Below are 12,841 nucleotides of genomic sequence, written 5' to 3' on the forward strand. Positions count from 1 at the left end.
AATATTTTCAATGCTGTGTATTTCAATATCTTATTTTTGATCAGATGTGTTTTTCAATATATCAGCACTCCTGTTATATATTAACAGTCTAATGAGCAATTTTAAACATCTTGCCAAGAAGGCAAGAAGTAAGAAAAATTAGGGCAGCAGAATTTCTTCGCACACGTGTTCTCAAGTGTAGGATGAAACTCAGATTGGACCGGGGTCCGATTACCTTTGTCCCGAAAATCTACGTCTCTGTGCAAAAAGATTTTCCGGCTATTGGATTGTGTAATTTTTTATGTGTTATTCTAACGACCGAAAAACCCATTGACACATAGACACAGATTTTATGCATAGAGGATCATGTCTAGACCGGACTGGACCTATCACGGTATCCCCGCAAATTTGGGAAAATGACGGCCCATGTCGTATTTTGATAATTAATATTCGTCAAGGATAAGCTTATAAGAATATTTGCTAATGCTGAAAATGTCCTTAACAGATATTAGTTATCAACACACGTCATTGGCCGTCATTTTTCCCGCAAATTTTACCGAAACACTCTACTGGGCCGATGGGCCCACTCATGCTTACGAAGTGTTAGCCCGTCAACGAGTATTATATTGGGCCGTTAGCCTGTTACGTACGGTATAGGGACCCGCATATTGACTTGTCGCCAACGCAGTGGGCGTATTTTGGGAAAGAAACTTGGACCCTCGATTCTACTGCTTCTGTAGTAGTCTTTCCCTGAGGATTGAGGAACCTCTGCTTTCTGCATACTCTTTCTCTCTCTCTCTCTACTTCGACGAGGTACGCTCTCCTCTTGTGTTTGTAAGTATGAATATGTATACCTACAAGTGTTTATGTTCATGCATCTTAATAACTGCGAAGATGTGTGTATGCATCGTTGTCTAGTTGCTTGCTTTATTACTGCTTCAATCTTCAAGTGATTCTCCATGTCTAGGGTTTTTTTCAAAGTTTGGATTTGTTTTGGGGATTTCCTTCTTCTGATCGCGTGCCGATCTGTTAGTCCCGCATCTAGAGCTTACTTGGATGGTGAGAAAGGGTAAGATAAGGATCGGGAGCCATTTCTCACCCAATCTCACCAAAATACTACTCAATTTCTCCCCCGAAAATTACATTTTTTAACTTTCCACTTCTCACACCAAAATACTCAATCCAAGTGAGTGATTTGTCTAGAAACCATAACCCTTTCTTTCGAATTTCTCTCGTAGGGTTATTTTTTTGTGATGTTATATATGAAACACACCATAAAATTCCTAATGGTGTTTTAGGGATAGGAAGTAATTTATTTCTGGAAGTAGATTTACTGCGGGTACGAAAGGATGGGCACTTTGAGACTATTGCATTTGCATGTAGTAGAGCTATTTGTTTTCTAAATAAGCGTCGATTAAGCTAAATATCTGTCTAAAGAGTTTGTAAATGAGCCATTCAATATTTTTTCAATGTTTATAATAGTGAACATTTTCTAGTTGCTAAACCATTTGGTTTAGGAAAAATAATTGGTTTATTGTTGTTAATATTTCATATGCTTTGGAAATTAGGGTAAATTTCTCTGAACCCCCCCTCCTCAGGTTTCTGACAAATACAAAGATCTCCCCTGAGGTTTCTGAAATGCCACTGCCCTCCCTCGCTTTATCTGACAATATCCAAATTCCCCCATATGTTATATTTCCGTCAAAAACTTAATGGGATCAGCTGACTTCAAAAAATCTTGGAACGAAAATGTAAAAGCTGATCGCATGAGATAAGTAGCTTTTTAATTAGGTTAAGTTGATTAGTGAACATTTTCTAGTTGATGAACCATTTGGTTCACGAAAAATAATTAGTTTTTTGTTGTCGAACTATCATATGCTTTGGGAGATATTCATAATCGTACCATAATCAGCCAAATTATTAGTGGCGGCTCCAAGAAATTGTCACAAGGTGTTCACAAATTACTACTGGCAATATTAACCAAGTTGTCCACAAAATTCACATAGTAGTGCGATCAATCTTTTGATTTCTGTTTTTTTTAGTTGGGAGTCTAGAGATTGCTACCCTACTTTGAGTCAATTCTTTGACATGTTAAATATTTTGGCTTCTAGAGGGGGTACAGGGTTTTGTTATTTGTCTTTTTTTCTTCTATTCCTCGTTTTTTTGGGTACATGGGTGGCATCCCCTTGATGCGTTCTCAATAACGTTTTATTACTTATCAAAAAAAAAAAGTATGAATGGTGTGGTCAAAAAAAAGACATGATTGTCTTCATTGAGTTCACATATTTGGAACCCAGCAGAAGTAAATCGGCACATTAATCCACTTGACACAATTAAGTTGGTACAGATCTTTTTGGAGATATGCTCTTGTTAAATTTTTTTTTTTAATCATTTGAATGAGTGTACAAGATTTTTTTGTCGTAGTCTTGGACCTGAAGAAAAAATCTTTGAGTCCACAGGGCTTCGCGTAAGAAATTTGAATGTTATTAACTTATTATCAACAAAAATTTCCGTAGAAGATGTGTCTTGCACCAGATAGAGCTGAATTTCTTTTAAAAAATTTGCCTACAAATCCTTAAGCTAAACAAAAAAAAAGAAAAAGAAATTACGGTTATGAATACTGAATTAGTACGTTTAGACTGTAGGCGATGCACATACTATTGTTGAGAGAGAAAGCAGAGCACGATATAAGTACCACTTGGTCCTTTCTCTCTTTGTTTCTTTTTGTCATTATGATTGTGGGCTTTGTTCAGTCTAATAAATTAGGCATTCAATTATGATCAAAAAATAATAATAATAATTACCATTGCTTGGTGTTCGGCCACCAGTGCAAATAAGAAAGTAGAAATGAGAAGTCCGTGTCTATATTTGTTCTTTTGAGTGTGTTTGACCCCACCCACAGATTGACAGTCTAGGTTCGTTTCTAGTTGGGCTTATTGAGGATGTTTCTTGACAGGTTGGTGCATAGTTGACGATCATGGACTCAACTTTCAGAGAGTTTTTGGATTCAATAGGAGTTTCAAGATTGGATGATGAGAATATATTACGTTGTTTTGATTGTTCTCCAAATGTATCCGATACATATATGTTTAGTCAGGACTCTCCGGATCTTAGCTTCCTGAATATTCCTTCCCTTCCGCCTGACCTTGTTCACGATGCTGAGCCTACGAATTTTGGTACTTCTTCGAACTTGAACTCTGCAATGACCTCTGGAGATGATAATGAATTTTCTGATTCTGTTTTGAAGTACCTAAATGAAATTCTCACGGAGGAGAATGTGGAAGAAGACCCGTCAGTGGTCCTTGATCCTTTGGCTCTACAAGCTGCCGAAAATTCCTTCTATCAGATCCTGGACAACAAATATACGCCTTCAACCAACCAATCCACTGTTCACATTGACCAGAACGTCCAAAGCCCAGACGGTAACTCTTGTGGAATTTCCAGTGAGAGCCAGACAAACAGCAGCAGTTATGCTAGCAACTTCACGAATCCTCATTGTGTTTCTGATTCTGTTGAGTTTACACCTTCTTCATCGCTTATAGAGACCCAGCCTGCTGAGAGTTTCTCCCAAACTACTTTGCAATCTGGTTCTCAGTTGCATTTGAGCTCTTCAAACAGCTTTAGTAATGGTTTTCTTTTCCCAGTGGACACTGCTTCTATTTCCCATCTAGTTTCGAACATATTCAGCGATATTCATTCCATCTTTCAATTCAAGAGAGGCATGGAGGAGGCCAGTAAGTTCCTTCCAATGGGTAATCCATTGCTAATTGGTTTGGAGAAGTATGCACTGCCTCCGGTATCGAAACAAGTGCCTTCGCCAGTTGTAGTCAATTTAGATAAGGACGAGAGGGACGACGGCTTTTTGGGAAGGAAGAATCATGATCGGGAAGATAGTGATATAGAGGAAGAGAGGCGTAGCAAGCAGTCTATCAGTTGTGTTGAAGAGGCTGAGCTATCAGAGATGTTTGACAGGGTTCTGCTTAATGATGAGATAAAGGTGGAGCCTCCTCCGTGTTGCGCTGGTGATGAAGAAATGCATACGCAGAATGGCCAATCTAGTGGGTCCAACATTGGGAAAACACGTGGTAAGAAAAGGTACAATAAAGAGGAAAAATTGGATCTCAGGACTCTACTGATTAGCTGTGCACAATCTGTTGCTGCTGATGATCGCAGGAGCGCTGATGAACAACTAAAGAAGATTTGACAGCACACTTCTCCATTCGGTGATGGGTCTCAGAGATTAGCGCACATCTTTGCTAATGCTCTTGAGGCATGCTTGGCTGGCACTGGAAGTCAGATTTATAAGGCCCTAGCTTCCAAACAAATTTCAGCCGCCGATATGTTGAAAGTCCATCAGCTTTATATCTCAGCCAGCCCGTTCAAAAAGATAACCATTTTCTATGCTAATAGCAAGATTTTAGAAGTGGCAGAGAGAGCAAAAAAGCTTCACATTATAGACTTTGGTATTCTCTTTGGTTTCCAGTGGCCCATCTTCATCCAACGCCTGTCAACCAGGCCCGGTGGACCCCCCAAGCTTCACATTACTGGGATAGACTTCCCACAACCTGGCTTTCGCCCAGCGGAAAGAGTTGAGCAGACAGGACAGCGGTTGGCAAAGTATTGCGAGCGTTTCAATGTGCAGTTTGAGTACAATGCAATAGCACAGAACTGGCAAACCATCCAAATTGAGGATCTAAAGATTGAGAACGATGAGATGCTAGTTGTAAACAGTCTGTTCCGCTTTAGAAACCTACTGGATGATACAGTTGCCGCAAACGGTCCAAGGGATGCTGTCCTAAGGTTTATCAGGAAAATCAATCCGACGATTTTCCTTCACGCGGTTGTTAGTGGGTCCCACGGCGCACCTTTCTTCCTCACCCGGTTCAAGGAAGCAATCTTCCACTACTCTGCTTTGTTTGATATGTTTGATTCAAATATACCTCGCGAGGATCAGGAGAGGTTGATGTTTGAGAGGGAATACTTTGGCCGCGAGATTCTGAGTGCCGTAGCATGTGAGGGGTCAGAGAGGCTAGAGAGACCTGAGACATACAAGCACTGGCAGGTTCGGAATACGAGTGCTGGGTTCAAGATTTTACCGTTGAACCAGAGCATTGTGAGGAGACTGAAGGCGAAGGTGAGGGCAGATTGTCCTAAAGATTTTGTGATTGAAGAAGATAACAACTGGATGTTGCAGGGGTGGAAGGGTCGGATTATTTATGCGAGCTCTTGTTGGGTACCTTCATAGATTATTGAAAGTTTTCGGTACACAGAATGTAGGTGACTACTAACTAGGCTTTCTTCCAGAACGTGGCTAGTTGATTACTTGAAAACCCAATGCAAGACTCCACGTTTTTCAATCATTAAGTAGAGGTTCTGGTGAAAATCACTTGGGGATTGTAACTTACCAGAATGAAGAGAATGTGAACTGATGATCCAGAAAAAAGGATATCTTATATAGGTAATGTTGTATTATGTCATACAAGTGTGAATTGAGTATAGCATCTCAGTTTATAGAACATGAGGAAATCACTGAGGAAACCAGGAATCTCTCATATATGTATAGCTGACACCGATTCCACTCAATTGCAAGGAGAGGTTTTTGAACGTGAATGACTGGAGAAGGTGCATGTATTTCTGTTTTTGTAATCGGCATTGCAGGTATTTTTGTTGGCTTGTGTTTCGCATTAGATTCGCTATTGGTAGTTTCATCTCTCAGCTTCTGTTACCGTAGAACTCTCACTTCTATTTTGGTTCTATTTTGTTTCCATGACAGATTTGCTGGTTATGAGACAATGCTCGGCTCATTGACTAGGCTGTTGCAGCGACACGCTCGGCTCATTGACTAGGCCGTTGCAGCGACACAACAAAAGAACGCATGAAGAACAAAAAAAAATTAAAATTAAGAAATGCAGCACGTGTTTGGGATGCTCCCCCTGTATGTTTCTGGGAAACAGGTTTTATTCTTTTTATCGTACTTGTCCTTTGGTGTCCAGGATGAAGTATTACAAGCCAGCCTTGTCCGTGTCAACGTGTGCTTGGCAGTTACTGTAGTTCTGTTTTCTTTTGGTTCTGTTTTCTGTTTTCTTTTAGTTAAGTTAATAAAACGTATGCGCATGCGTGAGCTTTAAACATATTTCGCTGAGCTCATTCTTTATTCCCATCTCCTTGGTACCATGAAATGGATTACTTAACCGAAATTTAATGGATTATCTCATTCCTTAAACTACCTTAAAAATAGATCATCAATTTAATGCCTTTGACTCGATTTATAGAAGTACACCCACTATATATATAGATTTGATCTACATCTTAACATGTTTGCTATCCACAAGCATTGCTACTGTGTTTGACAAACGAACATTTAAATATGGGAATGAATACTACTATGTCTTGGGCAGCACGATTGATTAATAATGGTCAAATACTTTCTTTCTTTTATCTTTTTCTTTTGCGGTACTCAAAGCTTAGCTTGGAAGGAATATTGCTGGTGGGGACATGCGAGTCATGAGTTTCTAGCCACGTGGATCAGGGTGAGAATTTATGACACGACAAGAAGTAATTATGATCCATACATAGAGGTACAGATGGCTTGTTTTCCGACACGCTAATACGATCCAAACACAAAGTTAGCGGATTCGGGTGGGCTTTTCTCGACCCGAACAAGTATACGGCACGACACAATTAAGCAAAGATTGGGTTAAGATGAATATTTGATACTCCCTACACACACAACGGTTGTGTAAAACACAACACACAACTAATCTTTAGCCGTCCATTGCTATAATAAATGGTCAGGATTCGTTTAAACTCTTCCCCATAAAAGTTCAACTTTTTCTTGGAAGGGTTTTTTAAAAATCTAGACCGTCTAAATACATCTGGACGGTCAGAATTACGCACACAACCAACGCAACAGTTGTGCAAGTAGCATTTTTGGTCCCAATTTAGTTGTCACTTTTTGGAGTTCGTGCCACTTTTCAATTGATTATATCTTGTAATTTATAATGTTTCAGGTGATTTTGAAAACATTGTATTATAGAACAAATCGAGATCTATCAAACAAGATCCATATTGGATATAAAATTCATTACCAATTTAAAGATATAACTAGTTTTTTTATCCAGTTAGAATAGAACTGTGACAAGTAAATTAGGACGGAGGGAGTACTTTAAGTGAAAATGAATTTGTTTTCCACTATGACATTCACTGGACTCTCGCTGAAAATGACACGACACGATAAACCCAAAAGGTTTAGGTTGAAAGAATTTTAACACGACCTACTGTTACATGGTCATGTAATGCGAGCTAAGAAATTTAAACTGTTTATTTTTTTGAAATTCAAAAAGAATAATTGTTATTCGGAGTACTTGATTTGAGCCATTTCGTGGTAAAGCTTCAATGGATATCGCAAACACGGACCCAATCGGCGAATTGTATCCAAGAGGCGGACTTGACCGGTAATAGCCCGTTGACTTGAACTGGGATGCTGACAATCTGACATTTCACATTGCCTTGAGCAACAAAAAAGATAGGCTCCGTTTCAGAAATCTTTTTAAAAAATAAGCAGCTTATTTCACATTTTCAAACTCAAAAATAATGTAAATAAAAAATATTTTAAATTTTTTTTTTTTGCATCGTATAAAAGATCTCGATGAGATCTTTCAAACAAGATCCATATTGCATATTTTTAGATTTTAATAAATCCATAATTTTTTAGCTTGAAATTGCCTTCTTAAAAAATAAGGACTTTTTTTACGTTCCGAAACGGGGCCTAAAAGAAGGTGTTATGGAACGGAGCCTCCGTATTAGGTAAGTGGCGGGACCGGTGAAAGCAACCCAAGACTAGGGGTCCTTCGGCTAAAAAAGTTACTCCCTCCGTCCCTTTTTTTGTGTCCGGTATTTTATTTTGGGCTGTCCCTTAATAAGTGTCCATTTTGTAAAGTTAGGAGGGTAAAAGTTGGTGTATTGTCTATTTTGTCCCTAAAAGTAGATTTTATTTTGAAAAGTTAGTGAGTAAAAGTGTAATGATGATGGATAAGTAGGGAAAGTGGAGGAAAAAGTTGATGTGAAAGGTGTAATGATGATGTCTTTTTAATAAGTTGGAGTTACGAAGCAGGACACTTAAAAAGGAACGGAGGGAGTATTTGTTTTATTTTATTTTTTTATTCTTTTTTTTTTTACATTTATTAGTTTTTTGTCCTTTTTTTTAGAATTATTGTTTCGTCATAACGAAAGAAATCTAAAAAGTAAAAAATTACGACCAAAATTCATTTTTTTTGAATAAGACGAAAATAAGCTAATAAATCAATTTTTTCGTCTTTAGTAAAAAAAAGATTTCGATTGTAATTTACTTTTTAGATTTCTCTCGTCATGACGAAGCAATAATTCTCAAAAAAATTGACGAAAAACAAACAAATGTGAAAAAAATTTGAATAAGGACAAAAAAAATAAGCCAAATGGCTTTTTTAGCCGAATGACCTCTAACAGTAGCAGGCGCTAGATTCTTAGGCCCCGCTAATTTTTGTTGTTGAACAATTTGTGCCAAAATTAAATGTTGTTTATATTATTCAATAAGTTTTGGCATTTTAACACTCTATTCACACTAATTAACAAATTTTGACATTTTAGCATCTTGTTCACACTAATCAACAACTTATTCAAACTATTTCACTCACAATCAACAACAAATATTGCATATTGTTCACACTAATTAACAACTTATTGATTAGCGTGAACAACTTATAACTAATAATCAACAACTTATTCACATCCCCTTATTCATTAGTGTGAACGAGGCCGGGACCAAATCACATGTATCTTTGTATTAATAGCAAAATATCCCTTCCATAATGGAAACAATATTTTGAGGGGACTTTTTTTCATAATTTTCGCAAACACAATCTAAAAATATACTAGAAATAATGATAGACTAATTGAGAGGTGTGCGGGGACCCATGCCCCTGCTTGCATCCCCTCGGTCCGCCCCTAAAGACGAATGGTCAGAAGTTCAAAAGAACGAACGAGGGGTTGGTTCAGTGACCGTAAACTTGGACTTATAGTTGGACAAGACTCAAATTCAAGTTCTCATATTGGGGCTAAACATGCTCTTAACACCGTCTATACGCGATGGGACCTTAACTTCCGTTCCGACATAGGTGCGGTAGATCCCTACAGCTAATATTGTTTGATTAGCACTGCACTATGAGCGGACGGACGGCCCAATTGAATGCAATGGGAAAAAGCCGGAATATAAATGGTGCCGTTTTGGTGTCATTTTCTTACTTGTCACACAACTCCACTATCAAAAAGGGAAATACTACTACTAGTACTAGTCAATTTCCATATGTTCTATCCATTATCTCGTCCTTTTTTTTTTTGGGTGTCAAGATCAAAGAAGGAGATTATACTAATATAAGTCGTAAAAAAATGACTTAGATAATTGAGTTAATAGTAAAAATATATTAACTAGAAATATATAAAACTATTCTACTAAAACAAAAAGGAGGCACAAATACAAGTATGCTGATAAAACTATTTTTTTATAAACTATTTAATACAATACTTAATTCTGTTATGGGATTGATCCAAACTCTTTTGAAAAATTCTAATGAAATCCTGACTCTATAGCTTTTTGATGGTGGGGCAAGTAATGTTTCGCATTTTGATGGTGGGGCAAGTAAGGGGAAGAGAGGAAATCTGTCTTTATAGGAAATTTGGATTGGAACAGTGTATTCTAGTGACAGTCAATCAATTTGATAATCCACCATGCCTAATGTGTCCGAAGAAGAAGAGCAAAGGAAATGAAACATGCCCAAAAGTAAACCAACCTCTTGGACTACTACGAAAAATACCATCGGATTTCAAAGTAGTACGATCTAATTCAAAAATTTCATCCAATTAAGTGCGTCTAGAGTATTTTTTCACAGTAGCGGGGTCACCTTGACACAGTTAAATGTCATTAAGATACGCACAAGTGGTTCAAAAAAAAAAGAAAAGATATGCACAAGGAGCATTGGATTTTTAATAGCTCGACAGTTAGGAGTGTGCGAGTCGTTTATGCGCACCATAACTAATTTCCTTTTCGGTCCGATCAAAAGGCGGGCCCATCTCTGCCGATATTGGAGGATTCACTAAAAACTACTAGTACTTTCTTGCATCTTAACTTCAGAAATCGAATCCTAATCAATCGTATTAATGTGAACCATCCAGACCAACCCCGGGGTTTCGTTGGATTTCACTTTAACATGAGGCAAAGCTGGGATGGACCCTTTTTGACTAAGCTTTAGTCCGGTTGCCGGCCTATGGACCATGGTTGTTTTGTTGTTTCTGAAATTCAAAACACCTTCTAGTTGTTGTTGTTGTTGTTTTTTTTTACTTACTTGAAGCAAAAAATATGTTTTTTTAAAAGCAAAATAAATTCATTAGTCTCTAAATTTGTTACAAAGATTAATAGGAATAAGGAATAATGGCATCAAACCCCTAACCCAAGACCCAAATGATCTATAAAGCTACGAGTAATCCTATGTCTATCCGAGACCCAATCCTCACTTGAAGGCAACAGAAATTTTCATTCCAACTTGGAGAGAATTCAAATGTTTCTTTCATAATTCTTTATAGCGAAGATCCACACTTGAAGGCTTGAGGCTCTAGCGGAAGCGGGGACTGTCATGAGCAATCACAGCAGCGTGCAGTTGTACCCATTTCACTGTCCGTCTCGGCAATCAATGGTCTAGATTTTTTTTAAAAAAAACTCTTAGAAGAGTTTTTATTAAATCCGAACCGCCAAAACACTGTTGGACTGTGAGATCGAGGCTCTGCTGCACGTTGCTGTGATTTGCTTATAGCCCCCGCTCCCGGCACTAACCTGTCTGTGATTTCTGTCCCTTCTATTTTTCCCCCCTCCCTGTCGGTTAATGGTTTTGGAATCTTGTTGCCTGAAATTATTTTTTGACAGGTTTTTTTTGCGTCGTGTTTAATTGGGATGAATATAGCTTTATAGCAGATCACTTTGAGTTGGGCCGGGCTCAATCAGCCACACCTTTCTTCAATACACGGTGCACATTCCGTCTGGCCCAGCCCGCCCGCGTTCACAAAGACTACACAGGGGACACGTTTGTGGAGACGAGAGAAACTTTATTCACACGAGACTCCGTGAACAATCTGGGTTATAAACGGAACGGCGCAATTTTCAGTCATTCATTCATGCAAATAATGATTGAAATTTGTTTTCAATTTTGATCAGTTGTAAATAATTGTTATCGATTTTAATTGATTTTCAATTCGAACTGTCTAAGAACAATTTAGACGCACGTGAATGATCTATCCGTAGAGCTTTTTTTGCGAAATGATCGCAATAAGATTTTCCGTTGGGGAGGAGACAAAAGCGGTAACCGATACCATACATCTCGCACGTACTAGAAACTTCGTCAGCCAACACTTCACACTTCTCCGCATCGATTCGATAATCCCCGAAGGTACTAGAATTCTCCTTTTACTTCTCATACATAAATACCCAACACGTCACTCCTCTCTCCTCACTTCATCATCAACCAACAACAAATCAAAGCAATCGTTCCAGCGTCCAACATTCTCGCCATCCAAACCCTCAACCAATCCCACACCGAAACCAAAAAAATGTCTCTAATCCCAAGCTTCTTCGGCAACCGACGAGGCAACAGCGCTAACAGCAGCATCTTCGATCCCTTCCCCCTCGACGTCTGGGACCCATTCCGGACCTTTCCCCAATTCCCCGAACTCTCCCGCGAGAACTCGGCGTTCGTGACCACGCGCGTCGACTGGAAGGAGACCCCGGAGGCGCACGTGTTCAAGGCGGACCTGCCGGGGCTGAAGAAGGAGGAGGTGAAGGTGGAGGTCGAGGACGACAGGGTGTTGCAGATCAGCGGGGAGAGGAGCGTGGAGAAGGAGGAGAAGGATGAGGCGTGGCACCGGGTGGAGAGGAGCAGCGGGAAGTTCGTGAGGCGGTTCAGGCTGCCGGAGAACGCGAAGATGGATCAGGTAAAGGCGGCCATGGAGAACGGGGTTCTGACCGTGACGGTTCCGAAGGAGGAGGTGAAGAAGCCCGATGTTAAGAGTATTGAGATCTCCGGTTAGAGCTTGGTCCATGTCAATTCTCTTTCAAGATGCCTGAGTCAGTAGTATTGTATTAGTAGTAGTATATAGATATGATGTGAATTGTAGTGTGTGACTGTGTGGGTCGGTTTGGGCTTTGTATTTTCTGTTTCAGAGTCTTAAAGTCCTGTTTTGGGTGTAGTAAGGTTTTAATTGAAATATGTGATGAGAATTTGAGTGTTCCTGTTTACTAACTTGTGGCTTGCCTTGTCTGCTTCATCTATCAAGCAAATATTAGTAGATGATTTATGAACATTGGTAAATGGGTAGTATTTCCTTTCCTTTGATGATTGCCCAAGAGAAGTTTTTGGGTGTCAGGTGGGTTAACACACCTGTGGTACTAGTGATCAAAACGTACAAAGATGAAGAATGTGCAAAGGCCAGATAACTGAAGAGAGGAAGTTTCAAAAACTTACATAGGATAATATAATTTCATGTTTGTTTGGGGGATTCAAAATTTCTGAGCACTGTCTTTAATAAATTTTCTCTATTCATTTCTCTTCATTCATTACTCTAAGAATCTCCCTTAAAATCACTATTTCGCACCACTTGATATGCTTGTTATCATGCTCTGTTACTTGGGCTGTGCGGATCATAATTGGTTGCAATTTCGTTAATTCAGTAATTGAAGAAAGGAGGAATCCAAATTGAGAAACAGATAAAGAACAATAATAAGTCTTAGTACACTACATCAAATCATTACACCATCCATTATATTTTTTGCAGGGCTTATTCT

At 38.9% G+C, this 12,841-nt stretch overlaps 1 protein-coding gene and 1 pseudogene across 1 annotated transcript; both read left to right on the top strand.

The window, feature by feature from the left end:
• Positions 1-3,019: 3,019 nt before the first annotated feature.
• On the top strand, positions 3,020-5,807 carry LOC131314304 (scarecrow-like protein 14; annotated as a pseudogene).
• A 5,583-nt stretch (positions 5,808-11,390) lies between these two features.
• LOC131314305 (17.3 kDa class I heat shock protein-like) lies at positions 11,391-12,299 on the top strand. Its single transcript, XM_058342849.1, has one exon. It carries the CDS (start codon positions 11,611-11,613, stop codon positions 12,085-12,087), a length of 477 nt encoding a protein of 158 aa, XP_058198832.1. The 5' UTR covers positions 11,391-11,610; the 3' UTR covers positions 12,088-12,299.
• Positions 12,300-12,841: the final 542 nt, after the last annotated feature.

Source organism: Rhododendron vialii, chromosome 13a (genome assembly GCF_030253575.1).
Source record: "Rhododendron vialii isolate Sample 1 chromosome 13a, ASM3025357v1".
Lineage (NCBI taxonomy): Eukaryota > Viridiplantae > Streptophyta > Magnoliopsida > Ericales > Ericaceae > Rhododendron > Rhododendron vialii.

Bases quoted from the DNA above. Each gene is read 5' to 3' on its own strand.
- LOC131314305 (XM_058342849.1), top strand. From the start codon at position 11,611: ATGTCTCTAATCCCAAGCTTCTTCGGCAACCGACGAGGCAACAGCGCT.